The sequence below is a fragment of the Elephas maximus genome, chromosome 12 (genome assembly GCF_024166365.1).
Source record: "Elephas maximus indicus isolate mEleMax1 chromosome 12, mEleMax1 primary haplotype, whole genome shotgun sequence".
Lineage (NCBI taxonomy): Eukaryota > Metazoa > Chordata > Mammalia > Proboscidea > Elephantidae > Elephas > Elephas maximus.
This window is the reverse complement of record NC_064830.1, coordinates 57,802,837-57,828,706: the sequence shown is the minus strand read 5'-3', so window position 1 is coordinate 57,828,706 and position 25,870 is coordinate 57,802,837. Positions and strand designations below refer to the sequence as shown.

The 25,870-nt window shown below is 61.9% G+C and overlaps 3 protein-coding genes across 3 annotated transcripts; all 3 read right to left on the bottom strand.

The window, feature by feature from the left end:
• Window positions 1-943: 943 nt before the first annotated feature.
• On the bottom strand, window positions 944-12,157 carry PIGQ (phosphatidylinositol glycan anchor biosynthesis class Q). The gene is made up of 11 exons (XM_049903391.1): window positions 11,904-12,157; window positions 8,285-8,977; window positions 6,610-6,741; window positions 6,403-6,523; window positions 4,876-5,002; window positions 4,601-4,754; window positions 4,261-4,372; window positions 3,679-3,759; window positions 3,327-3,441; window positions 2,955-3,016; window positions 944-2,077 (listed from the first exon to the last, which is right to left on the bottom strand). The coding sequence occupies exons 1-11, from the start codon at window positions 12,038-12,040 to the stop codon at window positions 1,925-1,927; spliced, it is 1,887 nt and encodes a 628-aa protein (XP_049759348.1). The 5' UTR covers window positions 12,041-12,157; the 3' UTR covers window positions 944-1,924.
• Window positions 12,158-12,292: 135 nt separating this feature from the next.
• Window positions 12,293-14,549, bottom strand: NHLRC4 (NHL repeat containing 4). The gene is given in 2 exon segments (XM_049903396.1): window positions 12,293-13,336; window positions 13,338-14,549. Coding segments are annotated over 2 exon segments (414 nt in total). The 5' UTR covers window positions 13,647-14,549; the 3' UTR covers window positions 12,293-13,231.
• Window positions 13,754-18,474, bottom strand: PRR35 (proline rich 35). Its single transcript, XM_049904991.1, has 5 exons — window positions 17,444-18,474; window positions 16,565-17,189; window positions 16,142-16,288; window positions 15,526-15,646; window positions 13,754-14,208 (listed from the first exon to the last, which is right to left on the bottom strand). Exons 1-5 carry the CDS (start codon window positions 18,472-18,474, stop codon window positions 13,754-13,756), a joined length of 2,379 nt encoding a protein of 792 aa, XP_049760948.1.
• Window positions 18,475-25,870: the final 7,396 nt, after the last annotated feature.

Here is a 25,870-nt window from a genome sequence, read left to right as displayed (position 1 = left end):
TCCCCGCATAGTGGGGATAGCAGGCCCATGGGAGGAAGCTGCCCCAGGGACCTAAAGGCCACAGGACCTGTGGGAAGGTGGGGGTAGGTTAGTTTGGTCAGGGAGGGTGCCTGTCCTACTCGGGGCCTGTAGGCTCTGATTGATGAAATACTCACCAGAGCCAGGAGCAGCTCACCTGCATCTTCAGGGAGATCCCACCCCTGCCCTGGAGTCCCCTGCACCAGGCAAGCCCTCTAATGGTGAAGGTTGTGTGTCAACTTGGGTGGGCTGTGATTACTCAGTGGTCTGGCAGCTGTAAAATGATGTAGTCACCTTGATGATGACATTTGATATAATGTAATCTCCTTCATGATGGGATCTGCTATAAGTTTTCTTGGGGGGTGTGGCATATATCCAATATATGTGGACTTCTGACAAAGCTTGCTGGCTCTTGCTTTGCTTTGGATCTTATGTTCTGCTCGTGAACATCAGACCTCTAATTCTTGAGACTTGAGCCAGCGGCCTGCCACCTTACCTGCTGATCTTGGGATTATTCAGCCTCTGCAACCTGTGAGCCAGAGGCCTGCTGTCTGACCTGCCACTCTTGGCTTTACCAGTCCCTGCGGCTACATGAGTCAGAAGCCTCCACCCTGACCCATGAACTTGGAACTTTTTAGCCTCTACAACCCCTAAGCCATCTCCTTGATATAAATGTCTCTCTACATACGCATGTTGCACTGATTTTGCTCTGCTAAGATACTCTCTGAGGCCTCAGAGCACAGCAACCCTGGGCCCAGGTCCACTGGCCTACCCCAGGGGCATCTTTGGGGCTGGCAGTGGGGTGAGAGCCAGCTTGTCCACCTACCACACCTGTGGAGAGGCTGCTTTCAGAACAAGCTGTGTTAACCAGCTGTCCCACCACCCCATGAAGGGGGTCTTAGGGCCCCACCCATCATATCCCTACCCTGGGCCTAGACCCACTACTCACGCCAGTGGGACAGACACAGCCAGGTGGCTCCCAAACAGAAGGCTTTATTGTCACTGTGGTGGTCACCTGCCCTGCCCCATCCACGTGCCTATTATCACTGCACTGCTGAGCGCTGTGGTAAAGCGGAGCCAGGGCTCAGATGCTGCCTCCTTCCTGTTTGTGGCAGATGCAGCCTCTCCTCAAAGGTGACAGCACAGGCCACTCCACTTGGCACTGCCACACCCACACGCTCAGCCCTGGTTCTCCTGCCCCACCAGACCAGAGTCCCAGGACCATGTTGGGGACTCCTACTTCCGTGCGACACCAGTGAGGGGAGGCAGAGGGCCTGGCCTGGAGCAGAGGGGCATCAATGGCCTATCAGCAATTTCTCCAGGAAGCATCAGGGAAAACACCTGGGCCATCAGGTGTATGGGTTAGCCACTGGGGGCTGGATTCGGCAGGAGGAGGGGGCAGGAGCTGGTCTCCCCGCTGCTGCAGCACTGGGAGGCAACACGTGGGCAAAGCTGTGGCTGTGAGTTCGCCCTGGGTGGACCCCCTCGATCCCTGTGTGGCAGGCCAGCCAGGTGACTGGCCAGCATGCCATGGAGCAGGCCCAGAACCCTGTGGAAGAGAGGATTGGCGCTGGGTCATAGGGTGGGTGGCGGGTGCTCCTGGGGCAAGTTCTGGGGTATGGAGGCATCAGTTGACTGCATGGTGAGCAGAAAGGACCAGGACACAGGTCCCAAGGCAAATGGTGCTGGTGACAGAGCCTGACTGGGTGGGCTGACCCTGCCTGTGACCTCAGGGCCCTAGGAACTAGGGGTCAGGGAGGAGCACAGGTTCCTCCCCATGCCCAGGGGCACATGGGCATCTCCCATCTGACACCTGGGGGGCATTCACTACTGAACAGTTCATGCCACCCTGGGTGGAGCAGAGGCTGCCACGGCCAGGAGGTGGTGCTGGGTGGCAGCTGGGGCCTCAGTCCCGCTGGCCCTCCTTCTGCCTCCAGGGGTAGATGAGCTCCCCGAAGAAGAGCTTGCGGCACAACGAGCTCCAGGAGACCTTGGGGTGGCAGCCACAGCTGGGGAGACGATAGGTGCACACAACATGGCTGTACGGCAGCGGGTTTATCTGCAGGAGCAAGGGTGCATTCAGACGGTGGCAGCAGAGAAAGGTCCGGGGGCTCCTTGGGGAGTAGGTGCTGGGGCTGGATGGCTGGGCAGGGCCAGCTGTGGCCCAGACGTGGCTCCCTGTGTGCAAGCCCAGGGGCCCCAGGTGGGGAGGAAGCACTGGGTGGCCAGTTTTCTCTGCCAGTTCTGGGTAGGCTGGAGGGGGTGAGGAGAGACCAGGCTGGGCCGTGAGGGCCAGGACCACTGGCCCCAGCCTCACCCGGTGCCTGGAGGTGCATCCCAGCAGGGACCCTCACTGCCTCTGCTCTGACCTCCGTCAAATGCTTTTGGCACACTGGGGGGTACACAAAGGATGGGCTGGGCCATGATGGAGCTAGGCATGATCGCCAGGCAAACCCTGCCTGCCTGGACCTATTCCCTGGCACTGAAATTTACCTCAAACTCCTTGCTCCTACAGGGACAAGCACTGGACGGGTGTTCAGATACAGGAGCCAGCAGGGCCCTCAGCCAAGTGCAGGCCCACAGGGCACACCTGAGCAGCCAGGGCCTCAGCCAGGTCTGCAGCAATGCCAGCACAGCACCAGAGCCCCTTGCCATCTTAGTGCTGCTAAGAAGATCCTGCCATGGGCTGGGGCCCCAGCAGTGCAGCCCCAAGGGGGCTCTCAGCCCTGCCGGGGAGCTCTGGGTGGAGTGGAGCCATGATGCTCAGAAGCCTCAAGGGTTAGGGCCCCCCACCGTGGGCCCTGCCCTCAGCTCCTCCAGGCCTCCTGCCTGTACCTGGCCCCAGCCAGCATACCCCACAGCCCTGAACTGGGCAATACAAAGGGGTGGCCCCATGGTGGCAGGGGTCCTGGTCTGGGGATGAGGGGAGGCAGTACCTGCATCAGGAGGCGGAGAGGCTTGCCAGCTTCCTGTTTCAAGACCCGGAACTTCACGCCAGCTGAAACGAGAGCAAGGGACAGTGAGAGGGGCAGCACTGCCCCAAGCCCTGGGAACCCCCTCACTGCACACAGCCCGGAAGATGTCAGCCTCCTTGGCATGGGTAGGGTCTTGGGCAGTTCCCGTGGCAGGCCTGGCCTGCATCAGGTTTCCAGCCCAGCATTTCCAGGTGGGAAGGTTCTTGGAGAGAGAAGCACTGGGATAATTGTCAACTGATGTAAAGGCCCATCCAGGAGGGGTGACTGCTTCTATAGGCATTTGTGTGAGGTCTCTGTACCTCTGCCCCCCTCCTCTGGCAGCGCAGCACCCACCTGCAAGTCTGTAGGGCCGGCAGAGCCGGAGGCCGACTGAGTACAGGGGCAGGGAGTTGACGAGGTCCACAAGCAGGTGGAGGAGGCCCTGCACAGTCACCACCAGGAGCCGGAGCTGCAGGAGAGAAGAGCGCTCAGGGCCCACGAGGCTGACAGCGCCCAAAGCATCCTCCTTGGTGAGGGTGATGACCCAGCCAAGGCCCAAAAGTGGCAGAGGCTCGCGAGGTCAGGCAATGACATGTCCATCCCTGGAGTGCCACTCACCTCCCACTGCCCCCCACCCCCCACTTGCACGCAGAGCATCCTAGAACACAGTGGTCTGTGCCAGTGACCCCCAGGGCCCAGGACTCACCAGGGTGAACACCAGGTAGTATAAGGCTATGGTGGGCAGAAGAAAGACCAGGATGGTGAAGAGCAGGGTCCCAATGAAGAGCTGCAGGGAGGGGTCCAGCCATGAGCACCGGGGAACTCACCTGTACTAGGCTCAGGCTCCTGAGAAAGCTCGGGAGGGCAGGCACTCACGATAAGCATCTAGTGCTGTGCGGAGCTGTGTTTTGTGTGTCAACACCCAAAGTCATGGACTTGCTGATGGGGGGCGGGGCTGGGAACAGGCCACCGAGTGCAGTCATGCACTGAGGACAGGCCTGCGTCAACATTAGGACAACGTACCCCAAGGGGCAGCACCGGATTGCTGTCGGGCTGAGCAAGTGCATGGGATGGCCCACACCCAGGGTTACCTACACATGTCTACCTCCATCCCAGCCAGCCCTGTGGTGGGTAGGCAGCTGCAAGATGGAGCCATGGGTGCCTCATGACGCTGTGGGCAACTACACTGGCCAGGCAGCCACTCTGAGTGCCTGAGCTTGGGGCGGCCACCCCCACGGCCACACAGGCCAGTTGGGCATGGGGGAATCACACACGTGGGCGCCGGTACCTGGTCGAGGTCATAGGAGCAGGAGTCCACACGCTGCCGCAGCATGTTCCACTTCTTCCCCCGGAACAAGCGCCAGAGTGAGGACAAGCCATAGATCTTCAGGCAGTACAGCCTGCAGGCAGGTGTGGGAGGTCAGGGACTTGGGTATTCAGGGTGGGGGCGGTCAGGGGGCAGGGGGTCAAGGTGTAGGTGGTCGGGGGCAGGCAATCAGGGCAGGCGGCCAGGGGGCAGGCGGTCGGGGGGAGGTGGTTAGGGTGTAGGTGATCGGGACGGGCAGTCAGGAGTGTGGGAGAGGGCTAGGGGCCCAGGCCTATGCCCATGGGGCCAAGGGGAATGCCACCTGGCACCATAAACGTAGAAGCAGTAGATGTGGAAGGTGAGGAGGGCGATGATATCTGACAGGAGGGACAGGGCGACTGTGAGGCCCAGGCAGGCGGAGAGGCCCACGTGCCACAGGATGCACTCAATGAAGGGCGACATGAGATGGATGTAGCCTGCGGGGAACAGGTGGCCTGAGTGAGCCTCCAGGGGCCCTGCCAAGAGATCCTGCCCCCATTCTCCCTGAGAACATGGCGAGGGCACAGTTCCCCACCCCGACACACACCACACACTCACTGATCCACAGGTGGATATGGTAGAGGAAGAAGCGGCCCAGCACCTGGTCCAGCGCTCGGTTCATCTTGAGCCCGGCAGGTGCGCCCATCAGCCACTGCAGCAGGTGCTGAAGCTCCTCGGCCACACGCTGCAACCACAGGGTGCATGGGTGGCAGCTAGGGGACTTTGCACCTCCCTGCAGCCCGAAATCCGGGTACCACCCTGACCAGTCCCTCTCTGTGGTCAGGGAGCCCCTTCTGCACAGTGGGGCTTCTGGGGCTCAGGGTAGGATGACACGGTCAGGAGGGCTTTCTAAACCCCAGTTGTAACCAGGAGACCATAACTGGGACCACCTGTGCCCCTGGCCTGCTAGACACGTTGCCTGAGCACATCCCTCTCCCCCTCAGGCCAGTGACTCAGGGACACTAGGCCAGATGCTCGTCCTGGACAGTTCACTCCCAGCAGGCCCCCTCTACTGGCCTCCTGGCACCACCCCCACAGAGGCCCCAGGTGGTGACTGCACGAGCATGAGGTGTCCAAGGGCCCAGACAGCAGGCTGGAGGGCGGGACTCTCCTGGAGACAGACAGGGACTTCAAAGTTGAGACCCTTGCTGCATGTAGGAGCCATGAAGGCTACCCCAGAGGAAGGCCAGTGCTGAGAGGCCCAAGCGGGCCCTCTGGCACCATCGTGGGGCTGCAGGAGTAAGCTCCCCACCCACACTTGCGCCACCCTCATCCACCGCCCAGCCAGTCCTGACTGCACCGAAGCCTCACAGCCATATCAGACACGGCCCTCAGTCCAAGGGGATAAAATGTTCTTTATAAACAGAACTTGTTTAATATTTAAAGGATAAGAGCCAGGCAGCAGAAAGAGGCTTTCATTTTTAAATTAAATATTTATGTTCCCAAGCAATTTTGCAAAAGGAAGGCCAGACGGTGCCGCCCCAACACTGAGTGGCTGGTGAGCAGGGTGGGCCTACCAAGCTCCTCCCCAACCCTCCTTGCTCCTGGGCTGGCCCCTGAGCTTTGTGGGGGCTCACAGCCTGTAAGGGTCCGAGAAGCATCCCCCGCCCGAGACACAGCAGGCCCAGAGCACACCATAGCCTGGACACAGGGCCTGGGGGACAGCTGCAAGCCAGAGGAGCCATCCTGAGCAAAAGACAAGCTACCATCAGAAGTGAGGGGCCTTTGGCTCCGAGGAAGGGAGGCAGAGAAGCCGGACTCTCCAAGGAGCAGTGGAAAGGCAGAGAGGTAGACCTGGGAGGCGTGGAACAGCAGTGTGGGCCCCCATCAAAGGGTGGGGGGAGCAGACCAGCAGGGACCTGAGGGGCAGGAGCCCTGGACACACAAATTCCATGACGCTGACACCACAGAGGGCCAGGCCAGGAGAGGAGCAAAATGGTCTTGCTGGGGAGGGGCCTTCTCCAGGCGGGGTTGGAGTGCAGGGGACTCATCTGCGGCTACCTGGGGCCTGAGGTATGGATTAGCAAGGCCCATGCCCCTGATGGGGGACAGCTGACATGGCAGAGACCCCCACCCCCCACTCACATCAGCCACAGGGATGAGGGCATCAGCCAGCTGCCCAATGTGGTCCTTCCCATGGAGCCAGGTCAGCAGCGCCAGGCCCAGGGCCACGTCCAGCAGCACTGAGACAAGTACATTAGCCTTCCTGGGGGTCAGAGGGGCAGTGAGAGCAGCCAGGGTTGGCACAGGCCCCCCTCCCGACCCCGCCCCAGCCTGGGACGGGGGTAGTACCTCATCAGCTGGGTAGGGTTCTCAGCCTTCCGGGTACTGAAGATGAGTGAGAGGTGCCCCAGCCGGTGCTGAACCTGCTCACAGGTGGACAGCTTGCTGCAGATAAAGGGCAACGGCCACAGCCGGAATAGCCTGCAGGTGAAAGGGGTTGGCCCCTGAGGCCCTCTTGCCTCATCCCTGAGTACAGAGGAAGGGCTGTGCCTTGCTCAACCCAAGGCCCAGGTGCCCCAAGCCCTGAGGGCCATGCACCCACACGCAGCTGGGGCAGTGAGGCAGGTGAGAGGGCACCCCATGGGCCACTGGGTGGGGGTAAGCTGCCGCCAGGCTCCCCCAAGCCCCACCTCACCATGTATCACCCCCGCTGCCTCCCAAAGTGACAGACTCCTGACTACACTTCCTGCCACCAGCCAGTCCCACATCCAATGCCAAGGGCACTCCAGAGGAGGAAACAGTGCCACCCCTGCTGACAGGGTCCCAGAAGGCTCGGCCACGCCAATGTCGAGGGGAGGTCTCCAGGGCAAGGGTGAAGAATGTGCTGGTCTGTGGCAGTGTTCAGAACCTCAATATAAATTCAGAGCCTAGCTGGAGGAGAAGGAACTTAAAGGACTCAGAACACGCGGTGCCACCAACTCACCTCGGGAAGGAGGGAGGCCTCCACCCTGGAAGACTTTTAAGGCTTCATCTTTGGTGGAGCAGCTTTGAACCAACTCCAGGGAAGAAAGAGTGTGCAGCGACCCCCACCCACCAACTCCAACCACAAGGAAGCAGGCCAGCACAGGACTGCTGAGAGCCTCACCAGGGCCATGGGCTGTCCTGTGCTGGTGTCTCGAGAGAGCTTGAAGCCAGGGGGCATAGGGGCTGCAGTCCTGTGCAGACAGCCCAGTATACTGAATGGCACGCTGCTGGGGGCTCAATATTCTGTGCACATGAGTGGTCCTAACCTTTCTTGGGTCCTCTGAGAAGCTGACAGAAGCTGAGGATCCTCTGCCCCCAAAAGCACCTCTACACAGACACCCTTATGTGCACAGCCCTGAAGCCCTTCATATCAGTCTCCCCAGAGACCCAGTCTCATATGCCCCACACAGAGCAGCCAGACTGTCTCTGGGACAAAGTCACAGCATGCGGGGCTCAGGGCACACAGCCACAGTACACAGGGCCCCTGGAGGCAGGTGCTTGAGAGGACAAGCTAGTCCCCATCATCTGCGAGCCCAGGACCTGGGGATGTCCTGCATCACAGCTGCTCCCCACTGGCAGTACCACCAGACAAGAGGTCTGCAGCGCAGCCCCAGAACCGCTGCTTGACCAGCTGCATGGCCAGCAGCTATTGATGACTGCATGCTCCCCTGGGTGCCACCAGGGACAAGTAAGCTCCAGGCAGGCAGACAGTGTCCACCATCTGCCTTCTTTCTCAGAGCCTAAGCCATGGGTGGTCCGTCCCTATTCTCCTGCCCAGGGTCTACCTGCCTGGCTCTACCTGGGAAAAAGAGGCCCCAGGCTACAGCCTCCACTGGGAATTCCCCCTAGACCCAGCTGCTTGCCGGCGGATAGCTTGAGCTGAGCCCTGCCTCCATGCCCCGTACCACAGGGGCAGCTGTGGACACCTGAGGTCCCCACGCTTCTCAGCACCCACCCCTTGCCCTCTCTCACCCCTCCCCAACAGTACCCAAGCACCCACCGGCAGGCACTGATGGCCGAGAGGAATGACAGCAGGAAGCTGAGCAGCAGACAGGCTGGCCCTGCAGCCTGCTTGGCCAGCTCCACAAGGATGCTGGCCTCCACACCCTCTGACTGCCAGTGGCTCAGCCGTATGGGCCCCTCGTCGAACCTGTTGCTGCAGAAGAGCACCTTGCTGCAGGCCACTGTGTCGAAGACAGCAGCCAGCCCCCTCGTGCTCACTGGGGCATCCCCAGCCTGATGGTCGGGCAGGGCTGCGGGCGGGTGCAGCTGGGACAGCAGCACCTGGCGCTGGTTGTAGAAGACAAGCACGACCTGGTCCTCGCTGGGCACACCAGGGGGTGCAGCCCGCCGGACAGCCTTGCAGCTCCAGAAAGTGCTGCCCCGCTCGCGGCACAGCTGCAGCCAGGGCTCATGGTAGAAGATGGCACCCAGGCCCTCCAGGAAGCGACTCAGGCCCTCCTCGGGCTCCTGCTGGCAGTGACACCAGGTGCCCAGCACAGTCACACCCACCCGGCTGGCCTGCTGCACCTGGGCCAGGAACTCCTTGACCTGGATGGGGATGAAGGGGAAGTGTACCACAGCCAGGACTACTGCGCTGCTCTGCTCCGGGACCCACCGTCCAACCAGCAGCCCGCTGTCTGCTGATGCACAGCACGTGGGGAAGAAGGCCTTGAGCACCATGCTGGGGACCCTGGAAGAGAGGGGGCTCACTCGCACTGCCACCACCACTGCAAGGGAAGAGTTCCTGAGCCAGGTGGCACCAGGGCAGCTGGAGCTGGGGCCCAGACGGGAAGAGACAGCCCTGAGGGATGCCATCCACACAACCAAGGGCCATGGCTAGGCAGTGCAGAGGCCAGCAGATGGACCCCTTACCTGCTCATTACACACAGGCAGTGCTCCTCTGTGAGCCGACAGAGTGCTGCCTATCTGTGCCCCGACCTGTGCCCCCACCTCAGTCCCCTCCTGCGCCCCCATCTGCCCAAGGCATGTGGCTTACCCACCAAGGGCAGATCACAGGGGTGCGGGGAGGTCATCTGACTCACTCATCATTGTTTAATGAAAGGGTTTTGGGGCCTAAGACGAAGCTTTTAATTTTTGCCTTTAGGGAGCCTCAGAGAGTTTTTCACGTGGAGCACACAGAAGAATGCACAATCTGCTTAACAATTAAAGAAATGCAAACTAAAGCTCTCAGGAACCCTGACTAACTTATAAACAAAAATAAAAGTGAGAACCTAGTACCCAGTGCCCCCAGGCCCTGAGCCCCTGCCTGGTCAGCAGCCCTCACCCAGGATGCAGGCCAACCCTCCACTTCTCCACGTGGGTGGGGGGGCTCCTGCCTCAATGCTGACCCTCCACCCTACCCGTGTGGCCCGGGGCAGTGCCCATCTTTCCCAGGAACCGCCGGTGTCCCAGCAAGCACTTCCTTCAGTGCATGGTCATGCTATCTGTCTAGGGCTTTTCCTAGAGCTCTCCAGAAATGGGGGTGGGAAGTTCCAGGGTCCCTGGAGGTGTGGACAAATATGCTGCTTCTTTTGGGAGAATTCCCAATAAGATTCACTCAGGCTGAATTCTGAGGGGCCCTGAACCCATTCTTCCCAAGATGTGAGCATATGGGGAGGACTGTGGTTTCAGGACTGTGGGTTCCTGAAACCCCCTCAGCAAGCCCATCTGCACTGAGACAGCCACCACTGGGTGGGGTTCCTCCTTGAGGCAGGCGGAACCCCCAGCACAGCAGTGGGGCCTACGCTTACCTATGGACACACACTTTCTCTGGCACCAACTGCCCCCATTTCACTGCACAAGTCTAGAGCAGTGCCCTGAGCAAAAATCCCTGGGTAGGGCCTCCTACCTCGTGCTGCACCTGGCCTCCAGCCCCAGTGTTCATGAGGCTCTCCGGGACAAGGGGACACAGGGACACAGGAGTGTGTGTGTACCACACACAGACACGCACAGTATCCTGAGGGCTGGTGGGGCTCTGGGAGGGCCTCATACACATACAAATACGCATGGCTTCAGAGGCCACTCCTGCAGCTGCCCTCCCCTGCAGATAACTCAGACCAGGGCTTGGGAGGGCCTCTTGTGGCTGTAGGATTTATAAGAAAGGGATCTCTCTAGGTGGGGCTGCCGCCAGTGACTGGAAAGGACAGGCAATGGGGTGGGGGTGCTCCAGCAGGGAAACCCAGAACCCTGATACCAGCCCTTGGCCAAGCCCTGTGGCTACCATCAAGGGCCAACTTCCCTTCCTGATCCCTCTCCAGGGCTTATAGGCCATCCCCCAGGGCTTGCCTTCTTGGGAGCCAAATGAGAAGGATAATCTCACCCAAAGGGGGACAGGATGTCCACCTGGGTGACCCCTCAGGGCCTGGTACCCTAGCAGCCAATAACATCATCAAACCTTGCCTGAGAAACCCTTTCACAGGAGCTAAGGAAAACCCCCCATGGCTACTGCTGGAAAAGAAACACAAATAACCTAACGATAACGCTTTGGGGGAGGCTGGTTCCTTGGTGTGATCGCTTTGTGAAAATTCATCAAGTAGTACACGTATGATTAGTACACTTTCTTTGTGGATATTATGCTTCATCTAACAAGTTTACCTAAAAAAAAAAAAAAATGCTCTTCACATCTAAGAAAGGAGGAGATTGGAGGGCAGAAGCTGATGTTCTTCTTAACACGTTATGGGGCAAATTCCCAGCCCTGCTCCAACCTCAGCCTCTGGGAGTGGCTGAAGTACAAAAGGAGAACCGGCTCACTTGGCAGCTGTGGGGATCAGACAGAAAAAAGATGAAAGCACAGGCAAGATCGATAAGCAGAGGAATGCGGGGTGGGAGAAAGAGGGGTAGGAACTTAGGCAAAGTGAGCATCTTTAAACGCTGTGATAAAAAGATACAGGCACCTGCTTGGAAAAGGCTCCTCTGAAGAATGAGACCCCATGAGACAGCCCACTCTTCCAACAGTCGGGTAAAGAGGTCTCTGGATTCCCTGTCCCCATAGAACTTGAAGTCTACCTTGTAAAGCAGGGGCGGTACTTCCCTCTCCTCCTTCCCGAGAACAGATTCCCAGAAGAGCCTAGCTGGACTGGCCAGGAACCCCTCCCCTTCTTGAAGCCTCCCTGCTCACTGCTCCTCAAGATCTCACAAGAATTTGTTTTTACCAGTGTTGTTTTCAAAACAAAAAACCTTCTTGCTTTCAGACTTTGATTTCGGGAGGGGTGTGATTATATGATTGATTTTTGCCCTTTCCTGCACGTTGCGGACAACTGTAAAGTGAGGACGGCCAGTCCTGTGGACCCTGAAAACCCCTCCAAAGGGTCCACAGCGGACAGACAGGCCAGGCTCCCCGCGAAGACGGCCCACCCGCCGGGCCGCGAATCCTCCCGGCGTGGGGGAAGGCTGGTGGGAAGCGCGCTCCCTGGTCCTCTAGTCGCAGGCCGGCCGGGCGGCGGGTGGTGGCGACTCCATTTTATGGAGGACACAGGCTCTGAAGGATGAACAGCCGGCCTGGTCCCGGAGAGACCGCTGGCGCCCGCGCCCCTGTGAGGTGTGCCCGCCGAGACCGAGGCGTCCGAGACCCGCTGGACCCAAGGTTACACCACGGCCCACCCACCCCCTCTGCTCACCGGCTGCGCCCCGGGGCTCTACCCTCGGGTGGCGGGATCGGAATTGGGTTGGGGCCCACGTTGAGCGGGCCCGGGCGGACCGCAGCGTCAACTGCCCCCAGCCCAGCCACCGCCGCGCCGCGGAACACAAGCCCCATTTCCGCCGGCTCCGCGGTTGCTGGGCGACGGTCCGGCCCCTAAAGGAGCCCGGGCAGCCCGCCGGCTGCGCCCGATCGTTCCGCGCGCTCAACATTCCCGCTCCCGCTACCGCCAGGCCCAGCGACGCCGACCCTCTTTCCCGGCTGCGGCCGAGATCCCGCGCTCCCGCCCCCGACAGCCGCCGAACTCCCTGAGCCCCAGGCTGGTCCCCTCCCACACTGCTCTCTGCAGAGGGCCCCCCAGGTCCCTACATAGCAGGGCAGGTGGGGCCTGATAAAACCTGCCCAGAGGCTGCCGCCAACTGATTGTCAGAAGTGGCACACCGGTCCCTCCTGTTGTAGGTAACAACACCGCAACTACAGCTGCAACAACATTATTGAGCACTACTTCATGCTTCCGTCCCTGCTGGCTGGGACATATTGGAGGACCTAAACCACAGCCCCCAGAGTCCTGGCAGGCACCGACATAAGCACCCTGTTCTGGCCTCAGGGGCAGGGGCAGAACCAGGCATGGCCCCTCCCCACCCCTTACTCCATGAAGGCCCCTCACTGCAACCAGGAGCCTTTAAGGGTCATTTCCCTGTATAGAGTATGTCTCTTTTAAGCAGCGGGAGTTTGTCTTCACAGGACGCTTGTCCTGGACCCTCAAGACCGCCAGAAGCCTCTTCCCAACCTCCACCTCCTTCCCTCACCCCTGGGGGTGGGGGGTGGCTTGGAGCTGTTTGCCACCCCCCGGGGCACCTTCAGAGCCCCTCCTCTCTACTGTTACCCCCCCTTACCTCTGCAGGGCTCAGAGAAGCTGGGGGTGGCTCTGCACCATTGGCACCTTTGAGGTTGGAGCACATTGAGGGACCGCCCCCTGCCTGAAGCTGCCTGGCCCTCCCAGCAGCACACTCCCTGCCTGCATCTGTCTGATTAGGGGTGGGGGCTGGGTGGCAGGCCTGCCTGGGTTAGGCTTGGTGCCTGGTCCTGGCACGCCAGGCCTGATGGGTAGCAGTATGGAGGGGGCACAGGTTCTCAGGCCATGGGCAGGGTGGGGAGGCTTGGGAGGCAGCTGTTACTCTGCTGTGGTTGAGGTCTGAGTCCTCGGTGAGGGGAGAATGTGAGGTCCTCAGCAGTCATCGCCAATGCAGCCCTGGCTGTTCCTCCAGGGAGCTCAGGCTGGAGGCTGCTTCTACCCAGCCCAGCCGGTTAGGCCCACTCCAAGCAGTGCTTGTATACCTTGATGTAGTGGTCTCTGGCATCTGCCACCACGAGCTGGCCCTGGGGTGCACAGGCCACGCCGGAGGACTGCCCCCAGCCCCTAGGACACCAGGCAGACTGGCGCCCCAGTCCAGGGGAACAGGGTCACCTGACACCGCTGCTCGTCCCTCACGATGACGTCGTCCTCTGAATCGGAGCACAGGTCCACTGGGCTGCCAAAGGCATGCCCTGTCTGGTCACCCAGGGAGCCCAGGGGCTGAAGAGTACTGCCAAATAGCTGCACATTCCCACACCCGTCACTCACAGCAAGGCCTCCATCATCAGGCCCTGGGCCCACCCAGCAGGAGCCCCGCAGACCCAGTACAGAGGTGGGGGCCAGTACCTCTGGAGCAGGGACTGACATGAAGCAGTGTATGGCCTCATGGCCCCGGGCACACAGTCTGTCACCAGGAGGCGGTTGAGGGGGTCCACAGCCAGCCCTTGGGGAGACTGGAAGATGCCCATCATCACCTAGCAGCCCTCAGGGGCCTGGGTGGTGTGCTGGAGTGCCTGGACAGCCCTGTGGATCAAGTTGCTGACCACCACAAGCCCTGCGGCTATCACAGCCACATCCTCCAACACAAAGGGCCCAGCCCCCGGCACACCGCAGGGCAGGCAGCAGACAGCACGGCCCTCCAGGTCCAGCACATGGACACAGGGCGCAGCCCCCTCAGTCAGGAAGAGCAGGCCCTCTGGGGAGCAGTACATGCCCTGGGGTCCCCCTGCAGCCCTCTCAGGCACTGGGATCTGCCCTAGCAGCTGGGGCCACAGGGCAAGGGCAGGGCCTCCAGGCTGGTCCAACGTGAGGTGCACCCAGAGCCCGGAGGTGGGGCAGCCCAGGTGGTTGGGGCGGGAGGCCAGAGGGCAGGTGAACAGGCTCAGACTTCTTGGAGCCGCTGGTCTTGCCACTAGACCGCCAGCTAGGGCTACAAGGATGAGGTCAAGCCCTCACTGTGTGCCCAGCCCCAGTCCTCTCAATGCCCTCCAGGGAGCTGGTGTCTTCCCCATTTGACAAGGGCTGGGGGGTCCAAGCCAGAGCTGGAACTCAGCTCAGCCAGGTCCCAATTCCCTGCCCGGTCCCCAAGACCAGCAGCCTGAGGCTCCATTTCCCCAGATGTGATCCTTGGAACAGGCATCTGGGGGACACTTGGCACGGGTGGCTGTGATTCCGTCTCTGAGCTCCAAGGCTTCTCCCAGAAGCGAAGTGTCCTGGGGTGGTGGTGGGAGTGATGAGTCGTGTTTCTCAAACTCATCCACCCATGGAACCCTTCCTTCGTGCAGAAAAAGTGAACTTTCATGTGGGTTGGCCCCAGCCCCTGCCCACCACCCCTACACAGCTCCTCCATCTGGGCCCCTGCACCCAGGACTTCTGAGAATGAGGCAGGGGACCCTTTCCCAGGCCTTCCCACCTGTCCCGCTGGAGGGAATGAGAGGGATCTCCTAACTGGGGCCAGCTCCCTGGATCCGGTCCCCAAGCTCCTTAGCTGCAGCCTCTGTTGTTGGAAACCGGAACCAGAGAGAGGGGAGGAGCCACCCAGCAGGTTCCCACGGGGACACAGTGGGGCATAGGGCACAATGGGGGGCAGGGGCAGGGGCAGTCTCAGTCTGCCATGTTGGGCTGCCACATTTGAGCAGCTGCCCGAGGAAGCTGTAAAATGGAAATTGGATTGTGCCACTCAGCTGCTTGCCCTCCAGTCCCCCAGTGCTGCCTCAGGCCCTCTGCACTGCCATGCCCTCTGTCTGGACACCTCCCTGCCCCCACAGCTGGATCCCACCATGCATTACTCAGAGAACTCCCCTGGGCCCCACTGGATCTGATGAGATTCCACCCACCCTCTGCATAGAGTGGCCCAAGCTGGACCCAGGTACTGGGTCACAGGTAGAGGCTCCAGGGGGGCTGTCTTGTGTTCCCCAGTTAGGTGACTGGGCAGAGGGCCTCTGAGAAGTCCTGTGACTACTGGGGCAGCCCCTGCATGGCCAGGCACACCTGTCTGCTTGGCCCCTGTCTGCCAAGTGGGGGCACTGACCCCCGAGGTGGTGAGACACTGGGGTGTGGGAGAGACGTGGGTGCTGACAGAAAGCTGGGAGGGGTGGGTCCACTGAGACCTGGGGCCTGGGGATTCTCCCACAGCCTGCAGCCCCTCCAGGAAGCCTCCAGATCACCCGTGGGGGGTGAGGTCAGCCTGGCGAGTGCCCCCGCAGGCGCTGCCTGTGGCCTTGTCTGCAGCCCACAGCCCCCTCACCTGACCGCCCAGCACCCCAGCTTGGATGCTTCTGGGTGGGGGCAGGCATGATGCTATCACAATTAATGGGGCGGTCGGAGTCCTGTGCAGACTGGCCCCAGCCCGGCTGGCCCGGCCCCAGCTCGGGGAGCAGGCACAGGCAGGAGAGGGCCCGGGGCCAGTCTCAGGTGGAATTGATGGGTGTGGCCCAGCTCCCTGGAGAGAGGGTGATCAACTGTGCCCCAGGGTCCCTGGGTACCTCCCTGCCCCCACCCCCAGCCTGTGGGAGCGCCAGGCCTCTGGGCTTGGCTGGAGGTAGCCAGCTGTGAAGGCCACCAGTGCCTGTGGCGGCTGCTAGGGCTAGAGGGGCCCAGCACTGCCACAACGGATGGAGCAGCCCAGGCCTCTGAGGTGGGGGGTGGCACCGCTTTGCACAAGGAAGTGGCCTCCAGCTGGACTTGGACTTTGGGGTGATCCTGTCCTGCCAGTCATGGTGGCTGGAGGCATCCATACCCTGCCACTGCACAGACAGTCAGAGCAGTCCCAGCCAGTCCCCCAACCATGAAGGCCCTCAGGTCCTCATGCTATTCACTTAGGGAAATCTCCCTGCCCCTGTCTGCTGATGCCCAGGCTGTACCGTCCCCCAGACCTCCAGGAGGCCCCTGCCTGCAGGAGGCAGGTCAGAGAATCCAGAGGTTAGCTCCTGGTGGCCAGGGACCCCACCACCCAGCGACACTGCCCTCCTGGGGACACCACCTGTCTGGGTGCTGTCGTGGGGGCACGTCTGGGTGGTGAAGGAAGGAGAAGGTGAAAAGATGTGTGAAGTGCTTTCTATTTCAACATCCAGGACTGTGTGCAATAAATAACCATGATCCCTCAAGTCCCTGTGAGGCCCCATAGACAGGCGAGGTGCTGGCAGGTGGATCTCTCCAGGTGCATGCTGAGGCCAGAAAGGTTGCCATGGGGGGTGCTGGGGTGGGGGAGCGGGGGCTAGAGGAGCAGGGACAAGTGCTCTGAGGGCAGAGGTGAGGGGCAGGGGAGAGCTGGTGCTGGGTCAGACCTTAGCACCCCCGAGAATCTGCAGGCTGGGGACAGCCTCAGGGGCCCGGGAGCCCCCTGCTGCACCGTGGGTGCCCCAGCCACCGTAGGGAGTGACGTCCTCGGAGGCCAGCAAGGGGAGGCCCGGAGGCGGGATGCTGGAGTCAGCCTCGCACTTGGTGGTGTGGCCAGAGAAGGGCTCAGCAGCTGCGGGACTCAGCGCACCAGGTGACTCGGGGGTCCCCTGGCCAACTGTGGGACCAGGCTCAGGAGGACCCCAGGCCTCCAAGGGTGCCTCAGGCCCCTTGGCTGGCACCCGCTTCACAGAGAGGTCAAGGGGCACATCAGGCGGCCACACAGCGTGCTCCAGTGCTTGGTGGATATACAGCAGCTCCTGGCGGATCTTGCCCAGCTGCTCATGCAGGGGGCGTGGGGCCAGGCCCCCTGTGGGTGCCAGCTGCTCCAGGCGATGCTCCACATGTGCATAGTCATCCAGGGCCCGGGTCAGGTCCTCACGCATGTGCCCTGGGCTGCTGGGTCCCAGGCCGTGTGGTGGCTGGGCGAGTGTTGCCACAGGGCCCAGGGCCTCCGGGTCAAAGGGCTCCTTGTCCTCAGACCAGAACATCGCAGGGGGTCCGGTCGGTAGGCTGAGGGTGAGGTGCCGGTCAGGAGGCCGCCCCAGCCCCTGCCTCCACTCCCCAGCCTGGGCCAGCAGCCAAGACCTTCCCTTGCCCCCAACCTGCCACCTGACGCCCTGAGGCAGGGGGATAAAGCCTTGGCTTGGGGACCAGAGACACTGGTGGGCTGGCTCCCCAGCCTTAGCTTCCCCTCTGTGGCTTTGCCCTGCCCAGGCCTGTCCTCCTCCAGCCCCTTCCTCCCCAGAGCCGGGCCCTTGACCCACCTGCTCTGGGAACCAAACTTGGCTATGCTTGGAACCTTCTGGAACTCTAGCCTACTTCCTGGGAGTGCCTTCTTCTTCGAGTCCTCCTCAGCAGACTGCTCCAGCTCCCTCTCCGGCCCTGGATCTCTGGGGGGGCCACAGGGCCAGGGCCCCCCCACCCCGGCTACAGGCACCTTCAGCAGCCTGACGGCCTGAGTCCCAGGGGATCCTTTGGGCGTTGCGGGGGGCTTGGTGGGGGTGGCCCTGCCTGCCGGCAGCCCCAGACTATGTTCCAGGATCAGAGGGTAGTAGAGGCGGGGGGCTAGGGTCGAGCGCTCAGGGGGCTGCAGGGCCGGGAAGGCAGGGGCCGAGGGCAGTAGGGAGGTGGCTGAGGCCAGGAAGGGCACGTGGGTGGTGGCCAGGGAGGGCCCCAGGTAGGAGAAAAGACCTGGGCTGAGCTGGTAGTTGACACCCAGCAGGGACAGGTGGAGGTTCTGGGCCTCAGGGAACTCCCTGCGGGCAGGTGGCGGGTAGCAGGGGACACTGCCCTCAGGGCCCATGACAGCTCTGTCCCCCACGGCTGTGCTCCTCGGGCCCCTGCCCGGCCCAGGCTCCCAAGACTCACCCAGGAGCCTGCTGGGGCCTAGACCCTTCCTGGAGGCCCTGGCAGTGGGGGGTGGAGTCCCCAGGGTGCCCTCAGCCCCTGACTTGAGGCACCCACTGCAGCAGCGCGGGGAGAAGCCTTCCGTGCCACCAAGCGTTGGTGCGGTAAGTGCTTTGGGGTCCCCGGGGCAGTCTGTGGTAGGTGCATGGGGCTGGGTCACAGTTGGGGCATGGTGGCACGGCCAGTGCGGGGAGTTGAGCAGCAGGGAGAGGGAGTCCTTGCAGAGGCTGTACTTCATGTGGTTGTACAGGTGAGACTTCTCCAGACAGGTGAAGGGGCACTGGAAGCACTTGTAGTTGTATGGCTTGCCCCACGGGCGTGGGATGTAGTGGGGCTTCTTGGGCTTCCGTGCCCGTGCCCGAGCCCCTGCGCCTGCCTCTCGGGACATGGCAGCCTGCTAACAAGCCAGTCTGGCCACCATGACCACCTGGGGACATGAGCCACGGTCAGTGCCCATCACCTCTGACCCACTCTCACTCCCCCCAATTACTCCCAGTACCCGAGGATAAAGCCCAGGGCCGACTGTCACCCAGTCCCCCAGGTGGGGGACAGATACAAACACACAGCCTCTGGACACACCTGCCTCTCAGCTTCAGCACAGTCACTTTTGAGTGTGCATGTGGCCCACGCGAAATCCGGGACACATACTAGAACTGTGTCTGCCATGCATGGGGAACTGAAATGCCTGCCATCGGGTGTCCTGGCCGCCCCCCAGGCCCATTTCAGGGGTGACTCAATCTATGCCCATCTTCCCCGCTGGCCCCAGGCTCCCCATGAGCTTGTAGAGGGACACGTGTGACCAGGGCTCCTTGACTGACAAGGGCCCTTCTGGGCTCGCTCCCCCCAGAGGCCCTGTGCCAGCCCTCATCAAGTTCCTATCCAGGCGGGAGATAAGCAAGATAAAAGCAGCCAGATAAGAAACCAGTAGAAGGTTCTGAACTCCAAGAGGCAGTGGCTACGGCTGTGTGTTTGTGTGTGTGTTACACGTGTATGTGTGTGTGCTACACGTGTATGTGTGTGTGCATGTGTGTGTATGCCGTTATGTTGTCTATGTGTGTGCACGTGTGTGAGTGTGTATACATGTGCCTGTTTTGTATGTTTATATGTGTGCACATGTGTATGTTATGTGTTGATATGTGTGTATATGTACACTGGTCACTGGTCCAACAAAGTGGGGTGGGCACTGGGGGGCTCTGAGGGGCTTGGCCACACATGGGGCTGGGCCAAGCTGTGGGGACTGGATGTCACAGCTCAGCCCCTATACGCCACCCACCTGCTCAGCCTGGCTCCATCTGGGTGGCTTCAGGCAGGTCAGGGCTGAGGCCTGCAGTGGACGTGCTCAGCCAAGACCCTCCTCCCCATGCCCGCCTGCCCATGCTCAAAGCCGGCTCCGAGCTCCATCTGGGCCACCACCTGCACCACCCTCCTGCCCCACTGTGAGCCTGCACAGGGCACAGTGTATATGTGTGGTGTTGGTGTGCGCACACGGGGGTACGAGGCCTCTGCACACTGAGCTGGCTCAGAACACTGCACCCAAGGGTGTGAGAGGCTAGGACACCAGAAGACACACTCACACACACACACGCACACACATGCAGGGACTAACGATTATGGACATGCACACTCAAGGACACCCGCAGACACACACACACACAGGGACTCACACAGTCATGGACACACACACCCAAGGACACACACACACGCAGGGACTCACACAGTCATGGACACACACATCCAAGGACACACACACGCAGGGACTCACACAGTCATGGACACACACACACATGCAAGGACTCACACAGTCATGGACACACACACCCAAGGACACACACACGCATGCACAACACGCATGCAGGGACTCAGTCACACATACTTGCAGACACATGCAGACACACACAGGGACTCACACAGTCATGGACACACACACCCAAGGACACACACACGCATGTACAACACGCATGCAGGGACTCAGTCACAGACACACACACCTGAGGACACATGCAGACACACGCACACACAGGAATTCACACAGTCATGGACACACATCCAAGGACACACAGACACAGGGGCTCACACATCAGTTACAAGCAAAACATGCCCGAGGACACACGCAGACACTGATACAAAGACTTGCACTCGTTCCCGGAACCGCCCACAAGTGCCCCCACACCCTCATGCCCTGGTCCTGGGCTCATGGTAGCTAGCAGTAGGATCAAATTGCTGGGGGTTGGGTCATTGTGGGCCCTGAAGGTGGCCAATGACCACTTTGCTGCCCCTGACCCCCGGGCACCCCCCCCCCGTGGGGACATTAGGGGCTGGGAGTGGAAGGCGGGGCAGGCAGGGGCTTTGGACTGGGTCTGTGGGTGCCTACACCCTGGAGTGGTGCAGATGTGGTGGTGGGGAGTGGGGCTGGGGCTCCTGGGGGGGGCTGGGCTGTGAACTCAGTCTGGGTTTGTGGGTGAGTGTGGAGCAACCCCCCGCTCCTTAACCCCCGTGATGGGATGACAAATGGGTGTGTGGGCTCGGGCAATGGAGGCAGCTCTGCTGGGACCATCGATCACGTAGCCCTGGGAGCCACACAGCTGCGCTGCCTGGTGCTGCCACTGTCCCCTCCAGCCAGGCTCTGGACACGGGTGGGGACTCCTCCCAGATCCTGGACTTGGGGTGGAGGCTCTTCTCAGGTCCTGGACTCAGGATGGGGGCTCCTCTCAAGCCCCTGGACTCAGGGTGGGGGGCAGGGGCTTCTCCTGGGCTGGCAGCAGGTACAACCTTCAGCTCACCCTTGGATCAGGTACCTGGGGGAGGCACCTCTTCCAGGTACCTCATCCAGGCACCATCTCAGCAGCTTCTGACCCCTGGGGACCCAGAGGATGCCCTGCACTCATTGCTGCATATGCACAGAAGCAGGGACCCCAGAAGTGCACCCACACATGTGCACACACCCAGCCTGTGAGGGGTGCTCCCAGACAGCCAGCACCCATGTGCCCCACATGAGATCCAAACAGACCCTTCCCTGTCAGAGAGATGTGCCCCAGGCCCCTCCTGGCCTCCCCAAGAGGCAGGGAGGAATCACATCCCACACATTCCTGTCAGCCCCTGGAAGCCCCTACAAGGGAGTGGAGTCGGGCCAGCGGGGATCCAACAACCCTGTCCCAATCTCCACCCCGATCTCCTAGCCCGCCGGCCGGTGCCCGCGTCCCCAAAGGCGCCTCTCCTATCAGGATGGGGCTGCTGCAGAAGGCGCCGCAGCCCGGACGGGAGGACGCGGGGACACGGGGGTCGGGGCTGCCCCTCAGCGCCGGGACGCCCCCCCGCCGCCCCCGCCCAGTGCTGCGCCCAAACTTCGCGGACTAGCCGAGACTCCCCGCGCTGAGCCCCGCCGCAGAACCGGCGGCGCCCCAAGGTCTGCGCGTGGTGGGCGGGGGGGACGAGGACCTGGCCGAAGCCGGTGCCTCCCCTTCCTCCGCTGCCTCTTCTCTGCCGCCTGCCGCGACCCCAAACCCTAGGACCCGCTCTTGGGCTGAAACGGACCCCGCAGGAGAAACTGAGGCCCGGCGATGGGGGCAGGACCCCGTGGTCCTGCAGTCACTTACACTGCTGCGACCCCCGAAGCTTCCGCCACTGGCTGGTGCCCCGACGCCGGCTCTCGTCCACCGAAGTTAGCGGTAGGAGAGGCTGCGCGTGCGCTTGGGCGCTTGCTCTGGGGAGGATGCGACCTCCGACGGGAGGGGCGGGAGCGGACACCCCACTCTCCACCCCCCCCCCCCGCCTCGCCCTCCTGCCGTCCCTGCGCCCTTCATGAGCACTCACCGCCCGCGTGCGGGGACCGGCTGCGCAGCCCTCCCTGGGCAGGCTTCTGGCCGAGCCGCTTGGAGTCCGGAGCTGCAGGTGTGTGTGGCAGAGCAGGACACCCGCGCCGCCCGGGCTCCAGTAGCCTGCAGGCTGCCGCGGGGGTGCGCAGAGGTGCGAATCTCGCGGGTCCCCGCTCTCTGACGGGTGTCAGCGGCGGGCACGGGGAGAGGAGCAGCAGGTATCCATCAGGTCACCTGGCCCCTGACAACCGCCCGCCTGGGACCGGAGCCTGGGGACTGAGCCTGGGGGCAGGGGAGGGGCCACAGGGGCCAGAGCCAGCTGGGGAGGGGACTAGCTAGCAGAATCCAGCTCCCAACTAAGACGCCCAGGAGGCTCAGCAGGCTCCTTCCTGCTTCTCTCCCAGGGAAACTGCCCTCCCTGCTTTTGCTCTTATGGAGACAGGGCGCTGAAAGGATTGCCCTGCCCTGCACCCCCAGCCCCATGATGGCCACCAGCTCAGGCAGTCACCAGGAACTAACCCCTTCAGGAAGCATCACCCCCAGCTTTGGTCCCTGCTCCCTTGGGAGATGCTGTGACCTGCAGAACCCTGCCCCCTATATCCCTTCTGGGAGGTCTTGCAGGGATGAGGGGAGGGGCCTGGATGTCCCTGCACACACTCTGGACCCTGCCCCTCACCCCATGTTTCAGAGCTGCTCCAGACCCACCTCCCAGGGCCCCTGGGTGCTGGGGTGCTCCCTACCTGCCTGGGGTCCTGCCCCCCTGGCCCAGGTCCTAGCTGAAATTCCCTGGCCAGCCAATTCCATTTTAAGGTGGTAAGGAGGCAGGTCTGGCCTTCAAGAGACCCAGGGAGTCAGGATCTGTTCCAGGGAAGGTGTATACAGAGAAGGTATGTCACGGTGGAACCCAGGGAGAGATACTGTCCAGGGGGAGCGTGGCCTGAACAGCACTGCCAGTGCCTACTTAGCTGCGGGCTTCCTGGGGTGACTACGGCTCAGGTTAGGGGCAGGGGTGCCTTGGAGAAGAGGGCCGGCCACTAGGGGGCTTCTGGATGTTATGCTGGGAATGGGGCACTAGATGGGTGTCCAGCACCTCCTTGGCTCTGTGGGGTAGTGGGGTGATGCCCTCCCCCCTCAAGGATCTTATGTGAGTGCTGCAGTGGTCCTCAGACCCATCGTAGACCATGGTCAGCTGTCGGGAGGGTCCTCCTGGGGTGCTTGCCACCATGCCTGGGAGTCTGAAAGGAGCAGGGCCCTGGGTCTGGCAGGCAGCCCAGCTTGGTGACACTGGAGTGAAGGCAGAGTGCCCCTCCTGACCCTACTGGGTGACAACCCCTCCCCACCTGGGAGAAGTCTGCAGGCTGGGGCTGGGGAGAGTGCCACAGGTGACACAATACCCAGCCTTCCCCTCTCTGCTGCATGGCCTGGCCCAGATGACCATGCAGGCGGCCCCAACCTGGTGGATTGCTGGAGTGGCCTTCCTGCCTGTGGCCTTTCAAAGCCTGGGGGCCAGGAGGCCAGCTCCTTCTGCACTCAGATCCCTCTCTGCACAGCCAAGCCCAGGCCCCTCGTCACGGGCACTGCCCAGAGAAGGCAGGGTGGCTCAGGTCACCCTGAGAGCCTGGGGCTGACCTTTCTGAGGCTCTAGGACAGGCCTGGCTGGCACAGAAGACAGACTGGCAGGAGGCTGGATGGAAGGGCCGGTTGTGTGAGACAAGGCTGGTCCAGGTGACCACAGAGCCTGAAAGAACGAGAGGCCAGGGCACCCTGTGTCCCGAAGCCCAGGAGGGTGCCCTTTGGGCATGGTGGACATACTACTGGGCTTCCAGGAGAGGCCAGTGACAGGGGTGGGTGAGTGGGCCCTGAGCTTGCTTCTGGGGTCCCTGAGAGATTGGCCACAGTGGGGGGTACCCAGGGTCCCTGCCAGGCCAGCTGGTCAGGGCTGGGTCACCCATGCCAGCCCCCATGGCATGCCAGAACATCTGCTCTCACAGCTGCCATGCACCATACCCAGGGCCCCATCCCACTTTCCTGCCAGGGTAGGGCCTCAGGGCACACAGCTGCCCACAGCTGGCTACTGGGGGTGGGTCATGACCCCTGTGGGCCACACCCCTGCATGTTGGGGTGTGCCTGGTCCCTGAGTGGTGACTGGGACACCCATGGCTTTGAGACTTGGTCCTGTTTTCGTTCTGAGCCTGGGGACCTCTGCCTAGCCTTGGCCTCAGCCCCCTCTCAGCAGGGTGATAGTGGGAATTGGGGTCTCTGGACACTTCCACTCCAGTCGGGGTCCTTGGGTGGCTGCCTGGCCTTGGTGTCTCCCCACAGCTGGCACCACGGGGCCTCATCTCTATCCTTAACCTTCTCTGTCTACAGCCATCCGCCTGTCAACTCCGTTAACACTGGAACTGTGAGCACAGGTGAAGGGGCAAGATGAAAAGCAGGGCCCGGGGAAGGGGGGGAAGGTGGGCTTGGTGGCCAGCCAGGGTCTACGGTGCCTGGGGCAGGGCCTGTTTCATCCCCTCAGTGTCCGCACATGGCAGCGCCAGGACAGTGCAAGGGCTGGGCTGGTTGTGGCTTTGGGGCCCAGGCCTGGCTGGACGCAGCGAAACTGGGATCAGTTGTGTGAACAGTGACATCACCCAGCTCAGATCGCTACATCCACGGACACCTCTTCCCCCTCCGAGTGCATGGAGACCCCTGGCCCCAGAACACTGGGCTTCCTGGGTGCTGCTCCCTCTAGCTCAACCAAGGAGGCCTCAGGGACCCCTGGGAGTGCTGGCACCGAGAGAGCCTCAGACCCAGACTGGCTGTGCAGGCTCCTGGTACCAAGGACCTGTCACCAGGAAGGCTGGGGGCCAAGGGCTGACAGGGAAGGGGGGTCCTGATAGAATGAGGAGTGCCCAAATCCCACCTCTGGGGGCATAGGTGCCACTCCTCCCACCCCCAACCCCTGGCACCAGCCCTCACTCTCCATTCCCAGAACACTGAAGCAGCAGGTCCCCGTACCACCTCTGGGGAGCTTGCCCTCCTCTGCCCTGCCAGTCCTGCTGGGAAGAATCCCAGGACTACAGGGTCCCTGTCCAGGCCTTGTCCTCCTTGGAGAGGCAGCCCCACCCTGAGTGTCCATGCCCCCCCCCAACTGCAGCACTGCCTCCTCCCCACCTTGTCCTATCCCCCCAACCCCTGTGGATTGTCACTACTCCAGGTGGGTGGGGCTGACCTAACAGCTGGTGGGAGAGGTTGAGTGGAAGTGAGCTCCTGGTCCAGGCATGCAAGTCGGGGCAGGGGCCTCTTGAGTTACCAGGTCACTGGGGACCAGGGCGGATGAGGTGAGAGGGTCTGGCCACCAGGCCCCACAGGGTATGAGCCACTCACTAACCACCCCCTGCTGGGCTGACAGCCGCCATATGCTCGGAAAGAGGAGCTACACTGCGTCCTGCGGCCCCAGGGCTGTCTTCCTGGCCTGTCACAGACGATTTTCCCTGCCTGAGTGGCAGGCGGCAGTGGGTGAGGGTGTGGGGCATGCAGCCCTCCTCCCAGCCCAGACCCCAATGCCCCTCCACACCCCAACCAACAGGGACCTTCTGCTTCCAGGGATGGTTCAGTGCAGAGCTCAGACTTCTGACCCCAGTGTCTGGTTCAATGGCCCTCCTGCCCCCGTGGTGGCCATCCTGGTCAGGGATCCCGCAAGGAGGCCATGGGCAGGCACCAGGGTCCCATGTGGGCCGGGTGGGAGGCTCAGCGCCCAGAGCTGTGTGGGGGTCAGGCTGCGTGGCCACAGATAATTTGTACACTAAGTGCTTCTGACAGGGCCACCTCACAAGTGAGATCCGGCTGCCATGGCTGCTGCCCAGGAAGGCTGTGCAGACAGCAGCCAGCAGGCAAAGTGGGCAGTGAGGGTGGCCACAGAGATAGGGAGGGGAGGACGGGGCTCTGGACAGGGAACAGGGCACACCGAGTGAAGATGCTGTGGAG